Source organism: Acanthamoeba castellanii, assembly GCF_000313135.1.
Source record: "Acanthamoeba castellanii str. Neff unplaced genomic scaffold scf7180000084777, whole genome shotgun sequence".
NCBI lineage: Eukaryota > Discosea > Longamoebia > Acanthamoebidae > Acanthamoeba > Acanthamoeba castellanii.
The window spans coordinates 893,176-918,924 of NW_004457712.1; the positions used below are offsets into that span (position 1 = coordinate 893,176).

General features: G+C 59.9%; 11 protein-coding genes across 11 annotated transcripts in view; 6 read left to right on the forward strand and 5 right to left on the reverse strand.

The window, feature by feature from the left end:
• Nucleotides 1-52: 52 nt before the first annotated feature.
• ACA1_292760 (uncharacterized protein) lies at nt 53-1,315 on the forward strand (the record flags this gene model as incomplete). Its single annotated transcript, XM_004368083.1, has 7 exons — nt 53-158; nt 224-389; nt 523-643; nt 740-797; nt 821-874; nt 928-1,152; nt 1,218-1,315. The coding sequence occupies 7 exons, from the start codon at nt 53-55 to the stop codon at nt 1,313-1,315; spliced, it is 828 nt and encodes a 275-aa protein (XP_004368140.1).
• A 2,055-nt stretch (nt 1,316-3,370) lies between these two features.
• Nucleotides 3,371-4,378, reverse strand: ACA1_292770 (regulator of g protein signaling domain containing protein; the record flags this gene model as incomplete). Its single annotated transcript, XM_004368084.1, has 4 exons — nt 3,371-3,516; nt 3,634-3,793; nt 3,909-4,023; nt 4,170-4,378. The coding sequence occupies 4 exons, from the start codon at nt 4,376-4,378 to the stop codon at nt 3,371-3,373; spliced, it is 630 nt and encodes a 209-aa protein (XP_004368141.1).
• Nucleotides 4,379-4,793: 415 nt separating this feature from the next.
• Nucleotides 4,794-6,112, reverse strand: ACA1_292780 (NADH:ubiquinone oxidoreductase 24 kDa subunit; the record flags this gene model as incomplete). The annotated part of the gene is made up of 5 exons (XM_004368085.1): nt 4,794-4,973; nt 5,119-5,213; nt 5,310-5,428; nt 5,523-5,776; nt 5,948-6,112. The coding sequence occupies 5 exons, from the start codon at nt 6,110-6,112 to the stop codon at nt 4,794-4,796; spliced, it is 813 nt and encodes a 270-aa protein (XP_004368142.1).
• Nucleotides 6,113-6,529: 417 nt separating this feature from the next.
• ACA1_292790 (protein phosphatase 2C domain containing protein) lies at nt 6,530-9,760 on the forward strand (the record flags this gene model as incomplete). The annotated part of the gene is made up of 13 exons (XM_004368086.1): nt 6,530-6,922; nt 7,043-7,107; nt 7,173-7,273; nt 7,360-7,443; nt 7,529-7,666; nt 7,762-7,853; nt 8,032-8,176; nt 8,276-8,427; nt 8,510-8,663; nt 8,763-8,858; nt 8,969-9,091; nt 9,202-9,388; nt 9,487-9,760. 13 exons carry the CDS (start codon nt 6,530-6,532, stop codon nt 9,758-9,760), a joined length of 2,004 nt encoding a protein of 667 aa, XP_004368143.1.
• A 92-nt stretch (nt 9,761-9,852) lies between these two features.
• On the forward strand, nt 9,853-13,468 carry ACA1_292800 (uncharacterized protein; the record flags this gene model as incomplete). The annotated part of the gene is made up of 13 exons (XM_004368087.1): nt 9,853-9,941; nt 10,025-10,464; nt 10,557-10,631; nt 10,770-10,851; nt 11,056-11,203; nt 11,311-11,382; nt 11,483-11,549; nt 11,766-11,944; nt 12,014-12,270; nt 12,421-12,584; nt 12,678-13,084; nt 13,209-13,283; nt 13,355-13,468. 13 exons carry the CDS (start codon nt 9,853-9,855, stop codon nt 13,466-13,468), a joined length of 2,169 nt encoding a protein of 722 aa, XP_004368144.1.
• A 109-nt stretch (nt 13,469-13,577) lies between these two features.
• On the reverse strand, nt 13,578-15,869 carry ACA1_292810 (uncharacterized protein; the record flags this gene model as incomplete). Its single annotated transcript, XM_004368088.1, has 7 exons — nt 13,578-13,694; nt 13,802-13,984; nt 14,149-14,230; nt 14,355-14,533; nt 14,668-15,101; nt 15,217-15,544; nt 15,633-15,869. 7 exons carry the CDS (start codon nt 15,867-15,869, stop codon nt 13,578-13,580), a joined length of 1,560 nt encoding a protein of 519 aa, XP_004368145.1.
• Nucleotides 15,870-16,153: 284 nt separating this feature from the next.
• Nucleotides 16,154-17,182, reverse strand: ACA1_292820 (autophagocytosis associated protein, cterminal domain containing protein; the record flags this gene model as incomplete). Its single annotated transcript, XM_004368089.1, has 4 exons — nt 16,154-16,372; nt 16,490-16,581; nt 16,648-16,898; nt 17,130-17,182. 4 exons carry the CDS (start codon nt 17,180-17,182, stop codon nt 16,154-16,156), a joined length of 615 nt encoding a protein of 204 aa, XP_004368146.1.
• Nucleotides 17,183-17,471: 289 nt separating this feature from the next.
• On the forward strand, nt 17,472-21,011 carry ACA1_292830 (cullin 1, putative; the record flags this gene model as incomplete). Its single annotated transcript, XM_004368090.1, has 13 exons — nt 17,472-17,581; nt 17,648-17,750; nt 17,814-17,915; nt 18,042-18,143; nt 18,265-18,406; nt 18,552-18,769; nt 18,864-18,957; nt 19,077-19,207; nt 19,375-19,461; nt 19,537-19,683; nt 19,821-19,955; nt 20,062-20,259; nt 20,370-21,011. 13 exons carry the CDS (start codon nt 17,472-17,474, stop codon nt 21,009-21,011), a joined length of 2,211 nt encoding a protein of 736 aa, XP_004368147.1.
• A 351-nt stretch (nt 21,012-21,362) lies between these two features.
• On the reverse strand, nt 21,363-22,400 carry ACA1_292840 (uncharacterized protein; the record flags this gene model as incomplete). The annotated part of the gene is made up of 1 exon (XM_004368091.1): nt 21,363-22,400. The coding sequence occupies one exon, from the start codon at nt 22,398-22,400 to the stop codon at nt 21,363-21,365; it is 1,038 nt and encodes a 345-aa protein (XP_004368148.1).
• Nucleotides 22,401-22,974: 574 nt separating this feature from the next.
• On the forward strand, nt 22,975-24,132 carry ACA1_292850 (TBC domain containing protein; the record flags this gene model as incomplete). Its single annotated transcript, XM_004368092.1, has 1 exon — nt 22,975-24,132. The coding sequence occupies one exon, from the start codon at nt 22,975-22,977 to the stop codon at nt 24,130-24,132; it is 1,158 nt and encodes a 385-aa protein (XP_004368149.1).
• A 555-nt stretch (nt 24,133-24,687) lies between these two features.
• The window catches only part of ACA1_292860 (ABC transporter related, putative), a gene marked incomplete at both ends in the record, with an annotated part of 2,963 nt that continues 1,901 nt past the window's right edge, over nt 24,688-25,749 (forward strand). Inside the window, 5 exons of the mRNA XM_004368093.1 lie at nt 24,688-24,878; nt 24,991-25,019; nt 25,129-25,232; nt 25,309-25,398; nt 25,490-25,699. Of these exons, the coding sequence (XP_004368150.1) occupies nt 24,688-24,878; nt 24,991-25,019; nt 25,129-25,232; nt 25,309-25,398; nt 25,490-25,699 (624 nt within the window). The remainder of the gene's footprint in view (nt 24,879-24,990; nt 25,020-25,128; nt 25,233-25,308; nt 25,399-25,489; nt 25,700-25,749) is intronic.

A 25,749-nucleotide genomic window follows, 5' to 3' on the forward strand; every position in this document is an offset into this window, starting at 1 on the left:
TTCATCGCACACGCACACGCACGACGCGTTCGTCTTATACCCGGGTGAGTGAATGAGCAGGCAAGGAGGTCGAGCAGGCACTCGAGCAGACTTCGCTGACCGCGTGGGCGATCGTTGTGCGCCTGCTCGAAGACGACGACGACACCGTGCGCGACGAGGTACACACACACACACACGCACACACACACGCACGCAACTAACGCTCGACATGCACACATATCAGGCGGCGTTCGACGTCAGCGTCACCGTCTTCGCCACCTTTGCCTCGTTCTCGCCCGCGTCCGCCCTCCTCGCGCCCACCGCCGCCTACGAGCTCGCCCTTGCCTACCTCTCCGAGCACACTTCCTCCGCACCGCCATCCGGGCCTCAGTCCCGCCCACCATTCCCCCGTATCCCTATCTCGGTACAATCACGCGCAGATTTTGTTGAGAAGCGGCGGCTCAAGGCGGAGAGCATCAAGGACCTGCTGCAGCACTTCCAGACCTCGCCCTACTCTGCCTCACCGAGATCCCCGTGCTCCAGTGCCCTACTTCCGCAGCCAGGTGGACCACGTGAGCGAGGCCGAGCTCTACCGCATGTCGTGCCCGCTCGAGCCCCACTCGCGCCAGCGCGGCGCCTCCCATCGTCACCGCGCCTCACGAGGGTACCCTCGCCCCCCCCCCACCACACACAACCACCTTAACCATTCCCTCTGACCCCGTGTGTGCCATGTGTTCGTGTGCCGTGTGTGCGCACGCAGGATGGCCGACCAGCTGAGCACGTCGGGGGCGCTCGATCTGCTGGAGTCGTCCGACGGTGTGAGCGGCTGCTCGGCGGCCAGCGACCCGCCTTCGTCACCGAACTCCTCTTTGCCCTCGTCAAGCTTCTCGACAAGGTCCGTGTGCGGTTGCGTGTGTGCGGTTGCGCGTGTGCGGCCGCACTCACAAGCGTGTGTGTGTGTGTGTGGTGACGTGCAGCGTCCGGCGTGCTTTGATGCGGCGGCGGTGGCGGGGATGGTGGGTCTGTACAAGAAGCAGCCGGTCCCGCTCGCCGCGCACTTTGCCACCGACGAGGCCGAGGCCGGGCTGGCCGACCGCCACGACCGCCTCATCGAACTCGAAGACCGCGAGGGCGTCCGCGCCATCCAGACCTACACCAATACCCGCCACTGCTGTCTGCAATATATTGTTGTCGTTTGCCAAACTCAATGGTGCAAAATTCGTCGAGGTGGGTAACAGACGGAGGAGCCGGGGAGTGGAATGTGGAGGGAAAACGGGCGAATGGCTGGCTGCACCCACGCGGGTGCACTCACCAGACGCCCGCGCGCGAGGGGTAGGGGCACACTTGGCGCTGCACTTGGCCAGCCACAAGAGAGAGCTCTAACACAACCGGTTATGGCGGCGGCGGCGGCGGCGGTGATGGGTGGCGGCGGCGGCGGTTATGGGTGGAGGCGGCGGTGATGGGTGGCGGCGGCGGCGGTTATGAGTGGAGGCGGCGGTTATGGATGGAGGCGGCGGTGATGGGTGGCGGCGGCGGCGGTTATGGGNNNNAGCGGCGGTTATGGATGGAGGCGGCGGTGATGGGTGCGGCGGCGGCGGTTATGGGTGGAGGCGGCGGTGGCGGTGATGGGTGGCGGTGGCGCCGGTTATGGGTGGTGGCGGCGGTTATGGGTGGTGGCGGCGGTTATGGATGGTGGCGGCGGTGATGGGTGGCGGTGGCGCCGGTTATGGGCGGTGGCGGCGGTTATGGATGGAGGCGGCGGCGGCGGTTATGGATGGAGGCGGCGGTGATGGGTGGCGGCGGCGGCGGTTATGGGTGGCGGCGGCGGCGGTTATGGGTGGTGGCGGCGGTTATGGGTGGCACGCGCACAGGAAGTGGGTATTGGTGGCGGCGGTTATGGATGGAGGCGGCGGTGATGGGTGGCGGTGGCGGCGGTTATGGGTGGAGGCGGCGGCGGCGGGTGGCGGTTATGGGTGGCGGCGGCGGTGATGGGTGGAGGCGGCGGCGGTTATGGGTGGAGGCGGCGGTTATGGGTGGCACGCGCACAGGAAGGCGTGGGCGTGCTCGGTGTGCTGGGCGTCGACCCGGAAGAGGTGGTCGCGGTAGGGGACCGGACCCAGGCACCCACCTCCTCCTCTGTCGTGCGTGTGGCGTGGTGTGTGTCGTGCGTGTGTGTCGTGCAACACTCTTTTTCTTACCCTTGTGTCGTGTGGTGGTGTACACCGCACAGCAGCCTGGGGAGCGCTGGTGACGAAGAGGAAGAGGAGCTGGGCCAGCCATGTCTCTCAAGCATGCCTGTACGTTGGCGCTTCTCTTCTCTTTCTCTCTGATGTTCTTTTCTTACGTGCACACGCCCAACATTCAGCTGCCCGAGGACGCGCGCAAGGCCAAGGACAAGGACGCCTGCAGTGATTGGCCAACCTGCCGAATAAGCTCAACAACATGGGCGCCACCAATCTGGTATAATCCGTACAACACACACACACACACCAACGCACGCACACACAACTCACGCTCTGCCACGACGCTGACTTCATGGACGTGTGTGATATTAGAGTCTCCACTTGATACATCGTCGTTGCGCCAAAGGAAGACCGGGTGGTACCACCAGGCGCTGAAGCTGGGGGGAAGAGGTGCAGGTGGTACATGCTCCAGTAGTGCTTCGTCAACGGGCAGGAGGAGGAGGGCTTCTTCCCCCCACTCGCACATGCACATGCACACACGCACACACGAGAAAGGCTCACTCTTTTGGTGCCTCCTTGCAGAAAAGCAGCAGTTCCACTTCCGGCTGCTCGAGCGGAAGCGGGCACAGGAGCACCAGAGGACCGCAGCCAACGCCGTCCTCTTCAGGAACGGCAAGTTCGGGTACGTCCGTCGGGAGAGATCCTGTGTTGCGTGCGATGATCGCGCAGCTCTCCTCACCGCACTTCTCTCTCTCTCTCTCTTTTCACCATGATGACTAGTCGTCCACGAGCCACGAAGTGAAGAAGACCAAGAAGAAGCGGACGCTGGTGCCCGAGTTCGAGGTCCTCGGATGGCGGCCCTCAAGCGCGAGCGACGTGCCCTCCGGCGCTTTTTCGTTCTCTTTTCTTTTCTTTTCTTTTTCTTTCCTTCTTTTCTGTGGCCGCGGAAGCTGCCGTTGAGAGATAGTAGGGGGGGGGCCTGCAAGGCCGCCGTGACCGAGCAGGCTGTTAGGCAAGCCACCACCACCACTGCGGTGGTAGGTACCCTTTTGGGTGGCCAGGATTGGGACCCCGTTGCTCTCTGCCGGCCACACGTGTGGCAGTTAGGCCTTTTCTGGAGGAGGCCGAGGCAGTTAGGCCTTTTCTATACCCCACCACGTGTCCGCGAAGATGATGGCGGCCAACGTTTTAAAGGGTGTAATCTCTCTTCATGATCGTTCGTGGCTCTGCGCGTATCGTTCGAGCATGATGAGAGATTCGCTTCGCACTTCCCGGTTGGCGGGGTTGGGGGCCTCTAGCTTCTTCTTCACCTTCTTCGAGTCCTTCCTCTTCCGTCCCTTCTGGTTCAGCACCCCTGGTCGGTGCGGTATTGCGCGTGTCGCACCGAGTGTGGTGCATGTGGCGCGTGTCATTCAACACAACCAAGAGGCCAGAGAGGGGGAGGGGTTGTTGACGTGTGAACCGTGCGAACCTTGTTCGTATTCTTTGTACAGGTCGCTGTCGAGGAAGCGCGGGAAGCAGTCAGTCTCGAGAAGGTTGAAGATTGAATGCTGGATCTTGTTGAACACGTCCGGATTCGCTCCGGCCAACGACGCGTCCAACTGCCGCTTCTGGTCGTTCGTGATGTTGATCTGCCATCCGATGTTTGTATTCGTTCGATGCAGGTAGGGCCAAAATAAAAGAATATTATCTCTCCACCACCAACACCAGGTGTCCACTTGCGTCCCAGGAAGGAAGGCTAGTTACCTCGTAATCAGAGTTGGGGCGGAAGTACTTGCCGTAGATCTCGTCGGCGCGCTTCTTACGCTCCTCTCGCGGCAGGCCCTTGTAGTCCTCCACCGCCACCCAAAACGCCAGGTTCCTGAACGGAGCACAGCCGTTATGTGGTCAGCCTTGTGGTTATATTATTCTTATTTATAAGTTAAATAATATTATTTTTCTTATTTGCAGAATAGAATAACCAACGAACAGAATTGAAACAATAAATAGAATAGGGAGTGGTCGTACTCGTTGGAGTACCACTTGTGGAGGAATTGGCGGAAGCTGAGGGCCAGCTCCCGGTTCTCCAGCACCTCGAGCAGGGAAGGCCGCGGCAACTTCTCTTCTTTCTTCTTCTCCCCGCTGTCTTTGCTCTTCTTCTGCTCACCGCACCCCAAGAAATCAGGTGAGCGCAACAGCCCACATGTCGGCCTGGCAAGATGAGGGCAGCGCACCATGGTGGCGGATGTGACAGTCCTTGTGGGGGGGGGCTGCGCCCGGAGAGAGTTGGGTGGTCGGCAGGGCGGCACTCACTCCCAGCTGTCGTGATGCCTCAAGACGGTGGCGGTTGATCAGCCCAAACCGAGGGGGCGGCGCTGTAACGTTTCTTTCTGTTCTGGCTGGCCTTGCTCCTCCGCTCGCGAGAGTTCCCTCTCCCTTCCTGCGTCCTCAACGGTCGCGAAACCCAGAATAGGAACGTGGAAGGACGAAAATGGAAATGGTACCGCACACGTGGTTGGCTGAAATGCAGCTTGCAGAAACAAATAAGAAGAAATAATAAAATGTGTTAAATGAAAGAAACATGTTGTGTTCCCATTGACGCTCGTACAGAGTGGGAGGGCTAGTAGTATGGCGGGGTCGAGCTCGCGAGTCTTAAGCGCAGGTCTCAAGGTCGGGTCGGCAGTAGGGGCCGGCCGGGGCGGCGAAGAGGGTGGTCTTGCCCTGCGGACCCTCGCAGTTCTTGCGGCCGCCGGTCTGGGGACCCACCTTGGGCGTCTTTCCGGCCTTCAGCGTCTCCAACAGCGCCACCGTAGACTCAGGCGTGAGATCCTCCTGCGCATCGCCCCATAGTCCCCAGTAAGTCAGCGCACACTCGCACACGATCACACACAACCGCACACGCACACACGCACACGCACACGCACGACACACGACACACGCACACACGCACACACGCCCGCCAGGATAGGGAACGTACAAAATAGTCGTCGCCGATCTGGAGCATGGGGGCGTTCACGCAGGCACCCAGGCACTCGACCTCGGTCAGGGTGAACAGGCCGTCGGCGGTCGTCTCTGCTCGATCGCGCGGGAGAGGGTGAAGGTGGTGAGACATCACACCAGGCTTCATGGTATTGTTTGGGGTGGTTGGGGGGCGGTGTCCAACGATACCTCCAACTCCGATGTTGAGGTGCTTCTTGATGGTCTCGAGGATCACGGTCGAGCCGCAGCCGCCCAGCTGGCACGGCGTCGTGGTGCACAGCTGCACGTGGTACTTGCCCACCTTCGTCCTACACGCCAACCATCAGCTTTTGCAAAAGCTCTCGAGTAGCGGAAGAAGAAGAAGAAGAGGAAGAGAAGAAGAGCTCGTAGTGCGTTGTGTACCTGTTGAACATGGTGTAGAAGGTGGCGACCTCGTAGACCTTCATGGGCGGGATCTCAAGGATCTTGGCGATCTTGTTCATGGCGGCGAGAGGCACCCAGCCGCCGGTCTGGTACTGAGCCAGGTGGAGCAGCGGGATGGTGGCCGCCTGCTTGTAGTTGACCGGGTACTTGGCCAGGATCTTCTTAATCTCGACGGTGTTGGCCTCGGTGAAGTCGAACGGCGTGTCGATGGTGTTGTCAGGCGTGTCTCGGTGCTGCACTCGCCCACACACAAATGATTAACCATCGAGTCAATCATTCCTCGGGTGGGGGGGGGGGTAGAAATGGAGCACCACAACTTGACAAATAATCACACATTTCATTACGACATAGATGAAATTGCCGATGGGGGGGGGGCGGAATAATATAAATGAGAGCTCTCTAACCTGCGAGAGACCACCGTGGTCGCCTTGGCGCGGGACTGAAGAGTGAAGAGTCCTGCTCTTGAGCATGGCCGCCGATGAGGAGGAAGTGAAGAGCGAAGAGGTCGCCCGCATGCCGGTGGTACGGAGAGCCGGGACGGCCGAAAGGGAGGAAGTCGCACGCCTCATCTCTATATATCTATCTATTGATCTATACTGAAATGATGTGAGGAAAGAGGGGTGCTGCACCGTCCTCAGCAATCTACAACAAATCGATGGGTAATCCAACTCAGCGGTAGGAAAGAAATCCCAAAAGAAAATGCAATAATTATGTCCGGATAAATCCTGCCACTGGGTAATATTGAGGGAACTCATAAACTGGGAGACAACAAGAAGGGACACCCGATCGTCCCTCCCACCTCGGAAACGCTTCGAACGCTTCTCTTTTTCCACTGGCCCTGTGAGCGAACCTCAACTCACGGAGGAGCAAAGATAAAAAGAACGAAAGCGATAGAGATAAAAGAAGAACGAAAGCGACGCGTAAAATCAACGTAAAGAACGAAGGAGGGAAGAGAGAAATAGAGGGATAAAATAATATAAAATAAGATGAAGGGCGTGCTGAAGAGGAAGGGCGGAAGTCGCGTGGGTGGCGAGGAATCGGCGGACGTTCCGTTTCCGGGGATTCGCCACCACGACGTGACCACGCCGCCCCTCTCCCCGCACTCCAACGGGCGGAAGAGCCACACCGGGAGCGAAGACGAGGACACCAAAGCTCATCATCAACAACGACAAGATGATGAAGATGACGCCTTGGCCTCCGGGGGCTTCTCCCCGCCCTTCCCGGGCGTCCGCTTCCACCTCCCCTCGGCCGCCTCGCCCTCCTCCTCGCCCCACTCCTCGCCCGGCGAGGAGCGATTTCGTCCGCTGGCGGCCCAGGCCGGCCGACCGGCCGCTGTCTTCGCGCCGGCTCGGCCTCAGCCCTACCTCCTCGCCACTCACGTGCGCCCTCCTCTCTCTTCCTTGCTCTTCTCTGTTGCTGACGTTGGTGTGAACTACACGACACACACGACACACACACACACACACGACGCACGCTATCTCAATCATGTCGTCTGTCAGGGTGGCGCGGCCTCCAACATCGGGTGTCGCGAGACGATGGAGGACGCCCATGCCGTGCATGATAGGTGTCAATCGTGTCGTGTGTGTGGTGCGTGTGTCGTGTGTTGTCGCTGATGGCGCGAATGGCCAGGCAAGGTGCGCCGTGGCGGGATCTGAGGAAGGGCCGGCAGGCGCCCACGCAATTCCCCAACGATTGCCTCTCCTTCTACGCCGTGTGCGACGGACACGCGGGTGCGCTCCTCGCTCTCTTCCCCCAACCCCAACCCACAACCCATGGAATGTGTCCTGAATGCGGTCTGGGTGGTGGGCATGCCCAGGCAAGACGGCGGCCAACATCTGCGCAGAGGTCCTGCCGTTGAAGGTGGCCGGGACCACCGCCTTCGCCGAAGGCAACTTTCAAGGTTCAGCGGCGGCCGCTCCTCCTCTCCACCTCCAACCCAATGCCGCGCGTGGCGTTTGCTGACGTGGCACATGCGTGTCGTACAGAGGCGCTGAAGGAGGGGTTTAAGAAGGCGGATGAGGTCATCCTCGCCACTCCGGATCCCGGACTGGCAGCCGCTGCGGCTGCAGAGAGAGGCGCCGCGAGTCTCGACGTCGACGCCGTTTCCGAGAGCCAATCACCAGGTGGGCACAGTTAACTTCTCCCCACATTCCTCATCTGATTGGTTGCTGACGCGTGTGTCGTGCTCCGTGCGTGTCCTGTTGTCTGTGACGATCAGCCCAACCGGCGGCTGTAGTGACCTCACCGCCGGCGCGCCGGTTGAACAAATCCAATGGCGGCGTGGGCGATGGACGCCTTCACATCGGCCAGGTCAGCACTTCCTTCTCATTGTTTTCTTTCTTTTGGTCTTTGTGCGACGACTAAACCGCACACGCACACGCACACGCACACGCACACGCACACGCACACGCACACGCACACGCACACGCACACGCACACGCACACAACGCACGCACACGCACGCACCACACACGCATACAACGCGCAGATCAAGGAGTTGAAGAGCATGGAGAAGGTGGGCGGTTCGTGCGTGGCGGCGTGCATGGTGGTGGGCCACCGCCTATTCGTCGCCAACGTGGGCGACTGCGAGGCCGTATTGGCCCGATGGCAGCCCGCACTCGAACAGTACCAGGGTTCGTCTCTCCGCAAACCGCACACACCGCAATCGCACGCGCACACACCGCACGCGCCCACACCGCACGCGCCGCTGACGACTACTTTGGCACGCGCAGGGGTGGTGTTGACGGAAAAGCATCGGGTGAGCGAGAAGAAGGAGAGGGAGCGCATCGACAACCTCGGCGGTACCGTCATTTTCGGCCGTCTGTTCGGCGATCTCTCCGTCACTCGCGCCCTCGGCGATCGAGAATACAAGAAACCCGTCCAAGTGCGTGTTGTATGCGTGTCGTGTGTGTCGTGTGTGCCGCGTGTGTCGTGTGCGCTTGCTGATGGAGAGCGACGGACGACAGACGGAAGACTTTGTGAGCTGCGACCCTCACATCTCGGGCATGCGATTGCGGCCGGACGACGAGTTCGTGGTGATGGGCTGTGACGGCCTGTGGGACCACGTGGCCTACGACACGGCCATCGAAATCGTGGCTGCCCTCAAGAAGGCCGGCAATAGTGCGTCACTCAACCACCTTAACCGCGACGACCACCTTAAACAGTCCGTGCTATCGGTTGATGTCACACGCCACCTTAACGATTTTGATGATCTCTCAGGCGCGGAGATGGCGGCGGACGCCCTGGTGAGGGAAGCGCTGGATCAGCACTCCACGGACAACATCACCTGCGTCGTGGTCTATCTCGACTGGCAACGTACCACACGCGCCTCTTCTTCGGACTCTCCCGAATTGCAGCATGACCCACGCCACCGCACTCGCACACGCGCGAACAATCGTGACACGCACACGCACACGCACACGCAGGAACGGAGAGACCGCCTTCGCGCATCTACATGCGGTCGAATTCGACCAACTTCCACAAGCGACGATCCACCACCGTCGGACCCAACGCTTCGCCCGGCTCCCCCGCCGCGCCCACCTCTCCAGGTTCCCTCTCACTAAACGCTTCGGTCGCCACCACCAATCACAGTTCATCATCTCAACAATCTTCTCTGCTCAATGGCGGCGGCGGTGGTGGTGGCTGGTGGTGGGCGTAGGCTGGGTGCGTTCGCTGCCGCGCGGGCTGTCGGGGTCACCGTCTCGGAGGGAGGAGGCGCGCTCGCCGCCGGTGAAGCCGGACAAGGGCGAGGCCAGCCTGTGGCGCAACAAGTCGTCCCTCGGACTCAAGAGCGCCATGACCGGCGGCCGGTCGCCCAACGCCACGCACCACCTGCTCGATCTCGGGTATCTATTCGTTTTTCGCTTTTCGCTTTTTCGTTCTTATGTTCGCTGACACGCACACACCGCACACGACACACGACACACGACACACGACACGACAGGCTCGCAAAGAAGAGAGTGTCGGTGGTGGTGAACTGGTCGAGTCTGAAGGAGGAAGACCTCGAGGAGCTGGAGGACGATGGCTGGATCCTGGACGATGTCGACAGCAAACAGGACCCATCGGCCGATGGCGAAGAGGCAGAAGCAGAAGCAGAAGCAGGCGAAGTAGATGAACAACAACAACAACAGCAAGAAGGAGAAGATGAAGGACCCGAACAGCAGCAAGTGGCGTCGCCCTACGTTGCACCCACCGCCGTTGCGGACATAAATGGGTAAAAAAGAAAAATAAAAGGAAAATAATAAAATGAAAGGAAAACCAGACAATAATTTCTTGTATTTATTTTACGGCTGAAGACGAGTAGCACAACATGGAGCGCGACGACTTGCCAGAAGCGATGTCCCGGCGCTCCACGGGCACGCCGCGGCCTTCTTCGCCAGCGCGAGCCACTCCGCCCAGGTACACATCCAGATCATGATTTTCAATCAATTTTATGTTCTCGATTGGCCCTGTGGCGTGACGTCGTATGTGCGGGGCAACAGGACGTTGGTGCTGGGTCGCGGCAAGCTGATCGCCAGCCCGAGCAAGTCCACGCCTGGCGCAGGCAGCACGCCGACGCGGCGTAACACCACCACTACCACCACCATCAACAACAACACAAACAAGAACAAGAAGCCTCTACACGACGATGACAAGAAGAAGACTCAACACGATGAAGAAGAGAACGATGAAGAAGAACTGCAGGAGAAGGCCAAGGAAGAGAAGATGAAGAAGAAGAAGAAGAAGAGAGGAGGAAAGGAAGAGGCGGAGGTGGAGAAGGAGAAGACGACGACGACCCAGACGCAGAAGACGAAGAAGCGGAAACGAGAGGCCGAGAAGCGAAGCCCGCCGAAGAGCAAGCGAAAAGGGAGGCACTTGGCCAGGGAAGAGGAAGGCAGCGACGATGACGAGCTGTCGCGGGAGGACAGCTTCGACTTGAACGGTACCATCCTTCGTGCCCAGCGCTACACACGACACAACACGACACGACACACGCGTGTGCGGTCAAGACTGACTTTTGCGCCCCGGGAGAAGACTTTATGGAGGACCTCGACAGCACCATGGTGGAGGAGGAAGAGGAGCCACACACCTCGTCGACCACCACAAGTGGTACGCGTGCGACGTCGACACCGCCCATCTCACACCTCACATTGCGTGCGAGACTCTGACATACGTTTCTTCACATTCCACACACACGCACACACGCACGCACGCACGCACCACACTCCACATGCGCGCCACACTCAGGGCGGGCGCTGACGGAGGAGGATGACTTTCTATTGGCGTCGGCGTTCGCCGCCGCTATCGAACCGAAACCGGTGAGCAGCCGGTTACGACCACGACGCCAGGACACCGCCGCGTCTGCCCCTCGCCCCAAGCCCAGCCCTCGTCCCGCTGTGACCTCCAGAAAGCGGCACGACACACGCTGACACAAACGCTGCCACACACGACACACACGCTGACACACGACACACACCCACACCCACATGACACATGACACATGACACACACACACGCTGACACGGGCGGGCAGGAGGTCAGCAGAGGGTAAGTGGAGTGTGAACAAGCTGTTGGCCGACCTCGTCGAAAACCAGGACGCTGACGCCGACGCCGAAACGGGCAACGGCTACGACGAGGAGACTCTGGCCTTCATCCAGCAGGAGACCGCCCTGCGCCAGCAGGTTCCCTCGCATTCCCGCGCCGTCGACGCTGCTTGCCCGATTCAAATTTTCACCACACACACACACACACACACAATCGCACACACACGACACGCGCACGTGTTTAGAGGACGCAAGGAACGAGCGACAAGTTCGACAGGCAAGAGCGCCGGTTGGACGTGTTTCCGCACTGGCCGTGGGTATGTGTGCGAATAGAGAGATCGCTCGAGCGGTGACCGACTCGTGTATGTGCTGACTGACTTGATGCGTGTGTCATGCCTGCCCGGGTGTTTTGTGCAGAAATTGCCCGCGACCGAACCTCCGAGTGCCCTCGATCCTGATGTGCTCCTCCCGAGTATGATCGACGGTACGCGTGTGTCGTGTCGTTGGTCGTGTCGTGTCGTGTCGTTGGTCGTGTCGTGTCGTGTCGTGTCGTGTCGTGTCGTGTCGTGTCGTGTCGTGTCGTGTCGTGTCGTGTCGTGTCGTGTCGTGTCGTGTCGTGTCGTGTCGTGTCGTGTCGTGTCGTGTCGTGTCGTTGGTCGTATCGTGTGTACTGACGGGATAGGCATGGATGCACGTGCAGAGGACACGTGGCCTCTTTTTCTGGGAAGCGGCGAATGCCTGCGGTTCGTCAAGACCACCCGCGACGTGCCCGAGTCCTTCCTGCGATGGCTCTTCCACATCACCGCCCTCGAAACGGCCAACGAACACATCGTCTGGGCCGCCGGCAAAGCCCTCAAGGCAACCGCCACTAAACGAACAGTACGCACAAAGCACACACGTGATACACGACACACGACACACGACACACGACACTCATCGGAACGACAGGCAGCACGGAGCCTTTGGGTGGCGTCGATCCGCGACTTCGAGGACGTCCTGCGGTGGTACGGCGCTGCCGATGTTTTCAGCAGCGCCGCGCGGCTCGACACCGACGCCTCAGTCTCCTCCGGGGCAGCGACCGCACCCGACGCCGACGACGACTCGTCGTCACCGGAGGACCATCGGTCGGCGGACTCGCCGGAGCGATTCCCCGTCGCCAACCTTGAACGCGTCCTCGACTACATGGCCCGGGCCATCCGCCACCGGTGCGTGTGCGCGTGTGCGCGTGCGTTCTGCCATCAGTCTTCTCACTCTTTCGTCTTTGCGTTGATGCGTGTCGTGTCGTTGGTCTGTCGTGTGCGTGTGCGTGTGCGTGTGCGTGCGGTGTGTGTGTGTGTGTCGCGTGTTCGTTGTAGACCGGGCGAGTATCTGGAGCATGACGTGGTGGCAATGCTGCGATGGGTGGGGGTGCTGCTCCAGGACCGTCGCGTGGGGTCGCGCTGCTACGCCTCCCTCCGCGCGTGCCTCTGCGCCATCTTCGACCACCCCGTCTTCTCCCCCGCCGACCCCCTCCTCTTCCGTACGCCGTGCTTTCCTTACGTCATCCGCCGCACACACCGCACACGCTGGCTGCTGACGAGTGCGTTTGTGGTTTGGTTCTGTGGGTGCACAGAGGAGGTGGAGCTCCGGCGGGTGATGACGGAGCTGCTGGTGACGGGCCACGGCGGCCACGTGCCCAACCAGGCGGTCGTGCTGTCGCTCCTCCCGACCGCCGCCTCGCCGCGGGTCCTGCAGCTCCGCAAGCGGATGGCCCTCGCCCTGCTCGAGGACCACTTCGGAGCCACCGCGGCCGTCGTGGTCTCGGTGCTCGCCAACGAGTCGGTACCGGCCGTGGCCGGAGGCGATGGCGGCGATGGCGGCGGCGGGCTCGAGGAGGGGGAGGCGGAGGCCCGCGCGCGGGACGAGGCGAGCCTGGACCGCATGTCTGCGATGCTGGCGGGCGTCGAGATCGGGGCGGACACCGACTACGCCCTCCTGTCGTGCATGATCGACTTCATCGACTTTGCCGCCATCGCCATGGTGCGCACGATATCAATTTCCTTGCATCACCCCAAACGCAACACGCTCACCGCACACGCAACACGCTCACCGCACACACGTAACGATGTAGAGCGGGCGGGTGTTGCGTTCGGAGGCGGGACAGCGGCTCACAGTGGCCCTCAAGGCCCTCAACGCGCGCATCCGAGAGATACACGGGTTCAACCTCGCCATCACACGCGTACCGCCTCCTCCCTCTGTCGTGCGTGTCGTGTCCACAAAGTCTCGCCTCACACTACACGCAACCGATAGGTCAAGGACAAGCTGATCGTCTTGTCGGGCAAGCTGGACCAGCTCAAGCGACTCAAGGGGAGCAGCGCACCCAGCCCCAGCCTCCGCTCCTTCCTCACCTGTGACTCGCCGTAGACCTAAGCTCAGCCCCCCATTCGCGGAACGGATCGAACGAAACTTATCAATGTTCGATTGGCCTTTTCATCTTCGGCCGAAGACCACCACCACAGGGCAGCGTCGCGCTCTACGACTGGGTTGCGTTCGCAGGCGTGGCAGTACCGCGGCTGCGGAGGATTTCGAGCATCTGCTGGCTGGCCTCGTCCGGGCACGACACCACAAACGCGTCCGTAATCCCAAGAACCTGTCCACGACACACACGCGACACACGACACGACACGACACGACACGACACGACACGGGTTAGGGCGTGTGGTGTGCGGCTGCGAGAGTGCGGGGGGAGTTGAGTACGGTGGCGATGGGGAGGGGCGTGTCGAGGGCGTCGGGGAAGGGGATCATGCCGCGGAGCAGGTTGAGGTAGGCCGCGTGGCGGGCCTCGACGGAGGCGATGGTGGCGCCCGTCGTCTGCAGCTGCGGGCTCGTCAGGAAGGCCAGCGTCCCGTCGTAGGCGCTCACGCCCACGTTCTCCAATCGCTGCCACCCACACAAACCACCACATCAGCAATCATTTATTCTACTTCGTTATTCGTTTTCGTTATTTTGGTTTATTATTTTTGGTTATTTATGTTATTTCCTAGTTATTGCCATTTAGTTATCATTATTTTCGGCACATTTTCAATGTGGAGAAGGGGACGTACCTGGGCGATCTCGACGAACTGGGTCACGTTGCTGACGGGGAAGCTGTAGTTGCACTGCTGCACGGGAGTACCGCCCAACGAGCTGCACTCACCGCACACGCACACGCACCACCGCACACGCACACGCACCACCGCACACGCACACGACACAAAGATGATGAAGTCAACGGCGGTGTGGTGGCAGAGGCGGGAGTAGGTGTCCGGACCCGATGGCGGACTGGAGGGCGGCGGCGTGGCCGAGCTCGTTGTCGCGGATGCGGGTGATGAAGTCGAAGGTGGTGTTGGGGAAGCCCGCCGCCTCAAAGTCCGCAGCGGTGAAGTTGTTGAGCCCCTCCGCGAAGAACGTCGAGTCCAACAGCTCCAGCGTCAGCGCAAAGTTGAGAATCTGCACACAACACGACACACGACACACGACACACGACATGAGTGAGCGAACAAAGTGTGACAGCCGAGAGGGAGGGTTGGTGCCTGGATGTCGTTGGCGTTGGTGGCTTCGGTGGCGTTCTCGGCAATGAAGACGCGGAGGCAGGTGTCGTTGCAGAGGTTGGCCGAGCAGGTGGCACTGCAGATCTTCTCGATCGTCAGGGCCTGCCCCTGCGCCTGGGCCGACGCCTGGAACGTGGTCGCATTCGCCGCCATCGTCTCGTTGGCCGCCGCCGTTGCATTGGCCGCCATCGTTTCATTTGCCGCCGCCGTCGCATTGGCCGCCATCGTTTCGTTCGCCGCCGCCGTCGCGTTGGCCGCCATCGTTTCATTCGCCGCCGCCGTCGCGTTGGCTGACGTGGCGTTGACGGAGGGGGCGGAGGGGGGCTGCTGGTTGGGGAGGGCGGTGGTGCCGTTGCAGTTGCAGTTGAGCTGCAGCGGGCGGAGGGCCAGCAGCATCATCTCGAACGGCTGCATGGGGGTGTCGCACGGCAGCGGGCTCCGATCGAGGCTCTCGCAAGTCGTCAGGTCTGCCGCCACCGCACACACGCAACGCGACACCGCACGACACGACACGACACGACACGATACGTCACGGGTCAGTCCCTGCCGGAGCCCTCATGATTGGGCCTGGCGGAAACGAACTCGCGGTCACATTGGCCGCGCCGCCGACCAATGGCGTCGCAGAGGGCGAGGGCGAGGCCGTGGCGTTGGCCGCGGGCGAGGCAGTGGCGTTGGCCGCCGGCGAAGGCGAAGAGGTGGCATTAGCCGCCGGCGAGGCCGTGGCGTTGGCCGCGGGTGAAGCCGTGGCGTTAGCCGCCGGCGAAGGCGAAGCGGTGGCATTGGCGGCCGGCGAGGCCGTGGCGTTCGCAGAGGGCGAGGGCGAGGCCGTGGCGTTGGCCGGCGTGGTAGCGTTGAGGCACTGCACCTGGCACGGAGTCGTGCAGTTCGCGCCCTGCACCTCATACGTACCCTGCACGTGTCCACACCAGTATGAGTGTATGTGTCGTGTGTGTCGTGTGTGTCGTGTGTGTCGTGTGCGTGCGGTGTGGGAGGTGTACGTTGGCGTTGGGGTAGCAGCCGTTGGAGTCGGCGTAGAGGACGCCGACGGAGGTGAGGGTCGGGTAGCACCCGCGGGCGTCGCGGTAGAAGGCCCCGCCGGCCATCGCCATCGGGCAGCACCCGCTCGCGTCGCTGAAGAGGCCCTGACCGCAGCTCGCGCTCTGTGCCGTCGCCCCCATCATTACCATCACCATCACCATCGTCGCCGCCATCAACTGATGCATCGTCGTCTTCATGTCGTGTGGTCTGGGCAAGTGGATTGGAAAACAAACAACGGCCGTAGCAATTGCCTTAAGTAGTGGTGTGGGCCAGGTGAGTTGTTGTCTGGCCAGCAGCTTGCGGTGGAGTGGTGGGCGAGTATTCGGCCGGGCCTGGTAGAGGGCATCAACAATCTCATCGTCCAGCTCTCAATTCAGTCAGTCGTTGCCAATCCTGGTCAGAAATCCAGGTGAAACCAGGCGTACTGTAAATACATAAATATAAACAGATAAATAAAGGAAAATAAACAATATTGAAATAATTAATTATGGTAGGGTGGTGCATTGGTAGAGGCGGGCGACAGCCAGGCGGTGAGCGGCAGGTGGAGGCCCACGACGGGTCCCACGGCCGACAGCCACGCCATGAGGTAGTTGCTGCTGCTTGGGCTGGGGGTGGAGGCGTCAGCTGTGAGGCTGGTCATGAGGGCCTTCGTCTCGCACGGGTGGATGTGGTAGCACGGCACCCCCGTCACTGGATGCTCCTGCCATGTCGTGTGTGTGTCGTGTCGTGTCATTGGTCGTGTCGAGCAGATGGCGAAACTACGAAACACAGGCAAGACACACAACCAGCACGATGCACGATGCACATCGAGGGGTACCTGCTGGGTGATGAAGTTCCATCGCATGTCTTCGTCTCGGTGGTGCGAGGGCACGTCGGCCCACACCTCCTCCCACGTCAGCATCCGACCGTCTGTGCGTGCGAACACATGTGAGCAGCTTGCACGACACACGCACACGACACACGAGGCCCGCGTACCGAGGTGGGAGGCCTGGAAGTAGAGTACGGGGACCTGGTAGGTGGAGCTGTAGACCACGAAGTAGTCGTACACGTGGACCGCGCTGGCGCTGGGGTCGTGGCCGGCGGCGACCACCACTGCGCAGTCGTCCGGGTCTTCCACGATGATCGGAGCGTCACTGGCCACCTGGTCAAGCACGTGCTCACCTTCTACCGGTTGATGGCGTGGGGTCTTCTCGTCGGACACGGCAGCCACACGCCTTGTGTTGTTCCTGCACACCAAGTACGCACCCCCCTGACGAGAGCACTTTACATTAGATGAAATTTACAACAAGAGAGCAATAAATAGATGGATGAATAATGATGGAGGCGGAGGGTGTACGTGGCGCGCGTGTAAAGTGATGTACTCCCACCCGCCACCGACTCGCTCTGCAAATTGGGCGGACTCTTGCGCAAACTGCGGCAGCGTTCAACGTCGGTAAGGTGAGTGAATGCCAGGCAACCTTTCCCCTTCCATAGCCCCAGCGCAGGTCGGCACCTGTGCCCAGCTCAGCATCTCGATCTGTGCAGCAATTTGCGATTTCAATTGAAATCGCAAAATACTCAGTATTTCGCGCCCTTTCTTTTCTGCGAACAACCATTTTCTGTCTTTTTTTGTTGAGAGTACAACACATCATCTCGCGTGGATCGAAGCTTGCGCACAGGTATGCCAATGCGACCGTTTTTCTCGCCCTTGTGCGCTATTCTTTTGCGTGGCATCTGAGAATCTTCAATGAACCTCGCTGTTTACATTTAATTTAACAATATGGCTGATTTTGATCTTTCTTTCGATTGGGTTGGCGCAGATGAGTCTCAGTCCGCAAAAGGTCGATTTTGAGAAGATATGGAATGGACTGCAGGAGGGGGTGGCCAACATCATCACCCTCACGGGCGTCAAGGGCATGCCCATGATCGAGTATGCTCCCCCCCAAAGACCATCAATAACGAAAGGAGGATTGACGTTGTGTCAATCCCCCCACAGGGACATCTATAAGCTCTGCACAGCTACGCCTCAACCCTATTCTGAGGAGCTCTACCTTCGCCTTCGCGCTTTCCTCGAGCGGCATGTCGGCGCTCTGCGCGATGTACCCCCCCCCCCAAATCTGCATCTTGCACGACGTCCTACTCACGCGAACCACAAAAATCAGGACATGCTTGAGGGTCAGGGGGATTTGCTTGCAGACTACTTGAAGAAATGGGAAGCCTACTCGACTGGCTCAGAATACTGCCATCACATCTTTAGATATTTGGTGCGCACGCCCTCTCTTCGCACGCGTTTGCACGCGCGTCGATCTTCGACCTGCACGCTTGTGATTGATCGATTTTGATATTATTTAATATATATTGTTAATATTGTGCTTTCATCTACTGGGCAGAACAACAACTGGATCAGAAAGCGCCTGGAGGACTCGCGCAACAAGCTGGGCGGCTTCTCTGCCGGTCCCTCGTCCTCAACGGAAGTCTATGAAGTGTTCACGGTACGTTCCGTGTGGTCGTGATTTGTTCCCTCTTGCTTTGGCTCGTTGATGTCCATCAACCAACGCCGTGTGTCGTGTGTGTCGTGTGTGTCGTGTGTGTGTCGTGTGTGTGCTTCATCAGCTCGCGCTGGTGATCTGGAAGGACCACGTGTTTTCGAAGGTCAAGGACCGCCTGGTGCGATCGCTGCTCGAGCTCATCACCAAGGAGCGCGACGGGGAGCTCATCAACGAGCGAGTCGTCGCCGGCGTCATCCAAAGTTTCGGTAAATCAACACCCATCCACCGTTCACTCTTCCCTCCCTTCACTCTTCTCATCACACGTTGTGTGCCGTGTGCCGTGTGTGCGTGCCGTGCGTGCCGTGTCGTGTCGTGTGTGTCGTGTGTGCGTCGTGTGTGTGTCGTGCGCAGTCAAGCTGGGGAGTATTAACAAGAACAAGCCGCTGGAGATTTACAAGGACTTCTTCGAGGGTCCGTTCCTGGAGGACACGCGAGACTACTACGCGCGCGAGTCGGGCGCCTTCATCTCGACCAACGGCGTGTCGAGCTACATGAAGAAGGCCAAGGAGCGCCTCGAGGAGGAGGCCGGCCGCGGCAAGAAATACCTCGACTCCAGCTCCTTCGAAAAGGTACCCACACCGCACGCGACACGACACGACACGACACGCACTTTAAGGAAGCAAGCCAACTCACCGCGTGTTGTGTGCCGTGTGCCGTGTGTAGCTCAAACGGGAATGCGACACAGCGTTGATCGAGCGCCACAAGGACCTCATGCAGGTCGAGTGCAAGACCTACCTTGCCGACGACAAGCGAGACGGTACTAACCACCCGCAACCCGCCCTCATGTTTCATGTGTGCGGCCGTTTCGTGTGTGTCGTGTCGTGTGTGTCATGTGTGCGTGTGCGGTGACTGATGGCAAAACGCGGGGGTCTGCAGACCTGAGTCGTATGTACCACCTGCTGTCGCGCATCCCGGAGGGCATCAATCCCATGCTCGAAGTTTTGCAGAAGTACGTCACCGACGTCGGCTTCGATGCCGTCAAATCCATTCCCGAAGCCTCCACCAAGGTTCGCACGTGGCCACCCCACTTTCGCCTCCACGTCTAGCGTACATGCTCAACTCGGTCGCGACACAACACACACACACACACACACACACGCACACACACACACGCACACGCACACACACACGGCATGTGCACATGCACGAACAGGATCCTGTTAAATATGTACAGACGCTGCTTGACGTATACGTCAAGTTCAGCGACGTCGTCAAGACCGCATTCGAAAACGATTCCGCGTTCGTCGCCTCCTTGGACAAGGTACCGTTGCGCCGTGTGTGTCGTGTGCGGCCGTGTGCGTGCGCAGAACTCACGCGTGCGTTCTGGTGCGAGCAGGCGATGAGGCAGGTGGTGAACGACAACCCCATCAACAAGCGGACGACCAAGTCGCCGGAGCTGCTGGCCAAGTACTCCGACTTCATCCTCTCCAAGAGCAACAAGACCTTCGAGGACGACAAGCTCGACCAGATGCTCAACCAAGTCGTACGTTGCTCACGACACGACACGACACGACACGACACGACACGACACGACACGACACGACACGACACGACACGACACGACACACGGCATCTTACTAATGAACATGTGCGTGTGCGTGTGGTGTGGTCGTGTGGCAGCTCACGATATTCAAGTACGTCGACGACAAGGATGTGTTCCAGAAGTTCTACAGCAAGATGCTCGCCCGCCGGTTGATCCACGGCACCTCGCTCTCCGACGACGCCGAAAGCGCCATGATCGGTGGCCTCAAACAGGTGCGTGCGTCGTGCCGCGCGTGCCGTGTGCCGTGTGCCGTGTATCATGGGCGCGTGTCGTGCGGGTGTGCGTGTGTGTCTGCTCACGTCACCTCCGATTGGACAGGCGTGCGGTTATGAGTACACGTCGAAGCTGCAGCGGATGTTCAACGACATGGCGCTCTCAAACGACATCAACGAGAAGTTCAAGGAGTACCTCGAGATCAAGAGCCTCTCCAACGGCCTCGACTTCAACATCCTCATCCTCACCGCTGGCTCCTGGCCCCTCACCGCCCAATCCGCCACCTTCAACGTCCCCCAAGAGGTACCCCCTGCGCGTGCCATGGTGTGCGTGTGCGTGTGCGCTTTTGGTCTGCGTCGTGTGCGTGTGCGGTTGTCGCTCACTCGGGTTGTCTGCCTGTCGATCGCACACAGCTGGAGAGGTGTGTGAACAACTTCACGGGGTACTACAACAGCCAGTACACGGGGCGGAAGGTGAACTGGCTGCACCACCTGTCGAAGGGTGACCTGAAGACGTTCTACCTGAAGAAGCGCTACGAGTTCCAAGTCACGAACTACCAGATGGGCGTGCTGCTCATGTTCAACAAGGCCGAGCGGCTGACGGTGGAGGAGATCAGCTCGTCGACGAATCTCAAGGACCGCGAGCTCACGCGCACGCTGCAGTCGCTGGTGTCGTCTAAGATCCTGCGGAAGGAGCCCGACGGCGCGACGTGCGAGCCCACGGATGCGGTGACGCTCAACGACCGGTTCGCGAGCAAGCGGCTGCGGTTCAAGCCGGCGGCGGTGCTGCAGAAGGAGACGAAGGAGGAGAACAGTGAGACGCACAAGTCGATCGAGGAGGACCGCAAGCTGTTCCTCCAGGCCGCGATCGTGCGCATCATGAAGGCCCGCAAGACGCTCACCCACGTCAACCTCGTCAAGGAGACCATCTCCCAGGCCAAGGCCCGCTTCCAGCCCTCGATCCCCATGATCAAGAAGTGCATCGAGCACCTCATCGAGAAGGAGTACCTCCAGCGCCAGGAGGGCGAGACCAACACCTACTCCTATGTAGCCTAAGTAGTGTAGTTGTAGGCCCACAACTGAAATGTGAATTGGCCCACAACTGAAATGTGAATTGGTTTCAACCTCCAGCCTTGCTGTCACTCTCTTTTGTTGTGATGTTGTTGGTGTTGCCTTGGTTCCAGGAGTTTGTGCTTGTGCTCCACCCACAGGTGGTGACCACCAGGGGGACATCCGTTGATGGCCCTCTTCCTTGGCTGCTCCAGCTCAAGTGCACGTGTTGTTGTTTTCATATCAATAATAAATAATATATATATGAACAATATTTACAGAATTACATGTGGGAAGGAGGGATCATGTACAACATATAACAGAGGTATAGAAGAAGTGAAGAAAGGAGAGAACTGTTCAGGCGAGAAGATGGCTCAGGAAGTCCTCCTGATCGGGCGAGAGGCCGTCGGCGCAATCGGCGTTGTTGTCCTCGAGGAGGCGGTGGATGTCCTGCTCCAGAAGCTCCTTCTGCCGAAGCAGCTGCGCCATCCGCTCCTCCTTCACGAACTGCTCGACCAGCACGTCGGGAAGGTCGTCCAGCTCGTCCATCAGCTCCTGCGGGTGAACCATCACCAGCTCCTGCGCCTTCTCCTCCTGCTGATGCTGCTGCTGCTGTGGTGGTTGTTGCTGCTGCTCCTCGACAAGTCGAGCGTGCCGGGTGGTCATCCGTCGCGTAGTGGTGGCTCGACGGCCCGCGGGTCGTCCGCGCCTCACAGCCGGCCGCGTAGCGCCACCCTCGCGCGGTACGACGAGGGACCAGAGGTGGTCCTTGCCCGATCCGGCGGCGAGGCTCGACCCGTGGGCGTGGGGCTTGTAGAACTTGCGCTTCTCGTTCTTGGAGAGACACGAGCGGATGGCCGCCTTCCAGTTGCGCTTGCCATCGACCTCCTCGGGGAAGGCGGCCTCGATGGTGGTGTAGATGTCGGCCAGGGTGCCCTTGCCCCCGCGTCGGCCGAGCGCCCACTCGACCTTGGCCACCCATGTTCGAGGCGGCGGGTGCGGCACCTCGATTACGTCCTCGTTGTCTTCCTCGTTCTCTGAGCTGCTGCTGGTGCTGCTGTCCTCTTCATCGTCTTCCTCGTCGAGTAGCGGCGACGAGGGCACCTGCCACTCGTCGGTGCACCCGCTCTGCTTCTCGTCGGCCTCCTCGACGTGGCGCGACCGCTTGGGCGCCGGCTCCTCGTAGTCTACGTCGCCAGAAGCGGGAGGCTGGTAGTCTTCATCGGCGTAGTTGCTGTTGCTGTCGCTCGACGCGCTGAGCGCCAGGCGTCGCTTCCTGCCGACCTGCTTGACCTGGCCCTTCTCGCCGCCCCTCGACACGTTGTCATCGACGAGGTGCTCGGATGGGGCCGCTACGTGCGTGGCCTTCTGGCACCGCGGGTCGTGGCTCACCATTTCGTTGTGCTTGCGGGCAGCCGGATCCTCCTCCTCGAGGCGTCTACTTGTCGTTGTGTAGAAAGTAGTACTGGTTGGTGTAAAAAGAAGTGTTTTTTGCTGTTGGGGTACTAGCTCCTGTCTCGTGTGTCCAGGTGCCAAGAGAAGCAATATTGTTGTGTGTGCTCGGTTGGGTGGTGGCCCCAAGTCTAGTTTCTGGTCTTGCCTGTTGTTGCCGCGTGCGTACGTGGCGTTTGCTTTGTGTTTTCGGTCTATGGCGCGTTGTGCTGTTGTTGTTTTGCCCGTTCGGTTACGGCGGAATCGGCTTCTCTCGGAGCTTTTCTGCGAACCTTCCCACCTATGGCGCCACGGCAGTGGCGGAAATTCCGGCGTTACCTGGTATCGGGCGAGCTGAGCCCCAGATTTATCAGAGGAATGTTAGAATGCTTGGTATGAGAATTTTCTGGTTTCTTTTTCTTTTCTCTACATTTCAAGCTCTGGAAGCTTCGAGACTTTCCCGCCAAAGGGGCCACGACAAGGCGCCAAGATTTTCATTGCTAACAAATTGAGACCAGGAGGCGAGGATTTATACGACATGTTGCGGAAGGCCACGTTTTGGGCGGAGGAGGGAGAGGCGCCGCTCTTGCAGAGGAACGATGGCTTCCTGAAGCCGGGAGATGATGTCGAGGGGGTGCTCCGACTGGTGCAGAGATGGCCGGAGTTGGCCGGGGCCAAGCCGCTTCCAGAGGACTTTGAATGGCCGGCGGCCACCGCCATTAGCGAAGAGAATCAGCGCATCGTGCTGCGAGATGCTGAGCGAACGTTCCTGGGCGAGGCCCAGCGGGAGAAGCTGCAGCGGGTGCTCACCGCCATCATCCACCGATTCGGCGACTACGCGCAGGGGCTCGGCTACGTGACCAGCTTCCTCATGCTGACCCTCGACGAGGCCTCGGCCGTGACCATCCTCGCCGAGCTCAACGAGAACGAGCGCTACGTGCCCGGCTACTGGAAGCACGAGGCCGTCGGCTTCGCCACCGATGCGCTGGTCTTCGAGGAGATTCTCGCGCGGGAGCAGAACGAAGTAGTCCAGCATCTCAAGCAGCGATTCATCCTGCCCGATACCTACTGCCAGAAGTGGTTCGTAGGCCTGGGCGTGCATGTACTCCCCTTTGAGCTCCTCTTCACCTTCTTCGAGGGCTTCCTCGCCGGGGGCAGCCGCTACCTCTTCCAGTTCGGCCTCTCCGTCGTCGACCACCTGCGCGACGAGGTTCTGCGCACCAAGGACGCCGCCAACCTCTACGCGCTCCTGCGCCTCGACCCCAAGCACCGCGCCATCACGCCCGAGCTCCTCCGCTCGATCGTCGCCCGCGCGCCCGAGTTCGCCGCTGCCGTCGCCGCCGCCGACCTGTCCGTCCTGCGCCGCGAGGTCTACGACACCAAGCTCCGACCGCGCCTCGAAGCCGCGCGCCGCTCTTTTGCCGAGGCCGCCAAGCAGAAGGCCGAGGCCAGCGACGACTCGGATGACGATGGTGACTCGGATGATGATGATGAAGAGGGTGAGGGCGAGGAGTGCCAGGTGTGCAAGGAGATGTCGCCCGAGCTCTTCTGCAAGGAGTGCAAGCTGCTGCTGTGCGGTGCGTGCCACGAGGGCGGCAAGGGCGGGCACGCGGCGTCGCACGAGGTCGAGGAGGACTGGGAAGAGGAGGCCACCAAGCTCGCCGAGCTCATGTCCAAGGCCAAGATCTCTGCCTAAGTGTTAACAAACAAAGAAAGAATAGTGAGTAACAAAGATACTATTATATACACTTGTGAGTGGCCAAGTTTGTGTCGCAAGTTGCACACAACCAATTGTTGTTGTTGTTGCCTGTCAACGGAGCTACGGGCATTAACATTCTTTTAAATAAATCAATAAATTATTGTCAAAAAAAGAGGTTTTACAAAACGTCGAGGATGTTACGGCATCAGGTGCGCAGGTCATGGAGCACGGGCACTGGGCTGGCCTCCCGCAGTGTGGCCCACACCGGCGCCGAGGGAATGCAGGCTGCCCGCCTGTTCCGATCTTCCTCCGCCAAAATCGCATCTCCGTCCTGGCCATCTGCTGGTAATCAACACCAAGCCTGTCGCCTCCGGACTGGGCTGCAGTCCGAACTCCGCCTCTCCGCCCTCACTCGCCGCTTCTTCGCCTCTCCCTCCTACGCCGGTACGCTGCCCATCTCTTTATTTTATTTTATTATTATTTAATCGTTTATGCATCATGATTATTTTTCTACTCCAAATAAATAACAATAAATAATAAATCACAGATAAGATGAAGGCGCGGGTCAAGGACCAGAAGGTGAAGGAGACCGGCAAGGAGGCCAACAAGGCCGAGCGGCTCCAGAAGAAGGGCAAGGGACAGAAGGTCGGCGGCCGCTTCGTGTTCTCGTGCGAGGGCCTCTCCAAGACCCTGCCCGACGGCCGGCCCCTCTTCACCGATCTCTCCTTCTCCCTCTACGAACGGTGCGCACCTGTGCTTGCTGCTGTGTCGTGTGCGGTGGTGCGTGTGTCGTGTCGTGTCGTGTGCGGTTCGCCTGCAACTGCCTGACTCGACTGTTTTTGAACCGCGACTCAGATCGAAGATCGGCGTGCTCGGCCCGAACGGTACGTTGATGCTCGCCACGTGGGTGGTTGTGGTGGCCACACTGTGGCGGTCCTGACATGACACACACACACACACACACACGACCAACGACACGACACGACACGACAGGCGCGGGAAAGTCGTCGTTGATGAAGGTCATCGCCGGGCTCGACGACGATTTCGACGGCCGGGCGCACGTCCACGATGGCGTCAAAGTCGGATACCTGCCACAGGTCTCAACCCTCCCTCGCAGAACTCTTTGGCCTTTGGGTCGTGTTTTGACATCACACACGCACCGCACACGCACAGGAACCCGAGCTGGATCCCACAAAGGACGTGCGCGGCAACGTGTTGGCTGGCGTGCAGGACAAACTCGACATCCTCGAGGAGTACAACGAGGTAACACGACACGCACCACACACGACACACACGACAGCACGCACGCACAGCGCGCGCGGCAGATGGTGACGCTGCGGGTCTTTTATTGCAGGTGTGTCGAAAATTGGAGGGGGAGAAAGAGGAAGACGACGATGACGATGATAGCGAAGACGAGGATGAGGAGGAGCTGCTCGAGCGCAAGGCCGAGCTCGAGGCGCAGGTGGAGCAGCTGGGCATCAAGGACCTCAGCTGGCGCATCGACCGCGCCATGCACGCCCTCCGCTGCCCCGAGCCCACCAAGCAAGTCCACTTCCTCTCGGGCGTACGCCTCACCCACCACCTTAGCCACCATCACCCACCGCCACCGCCACC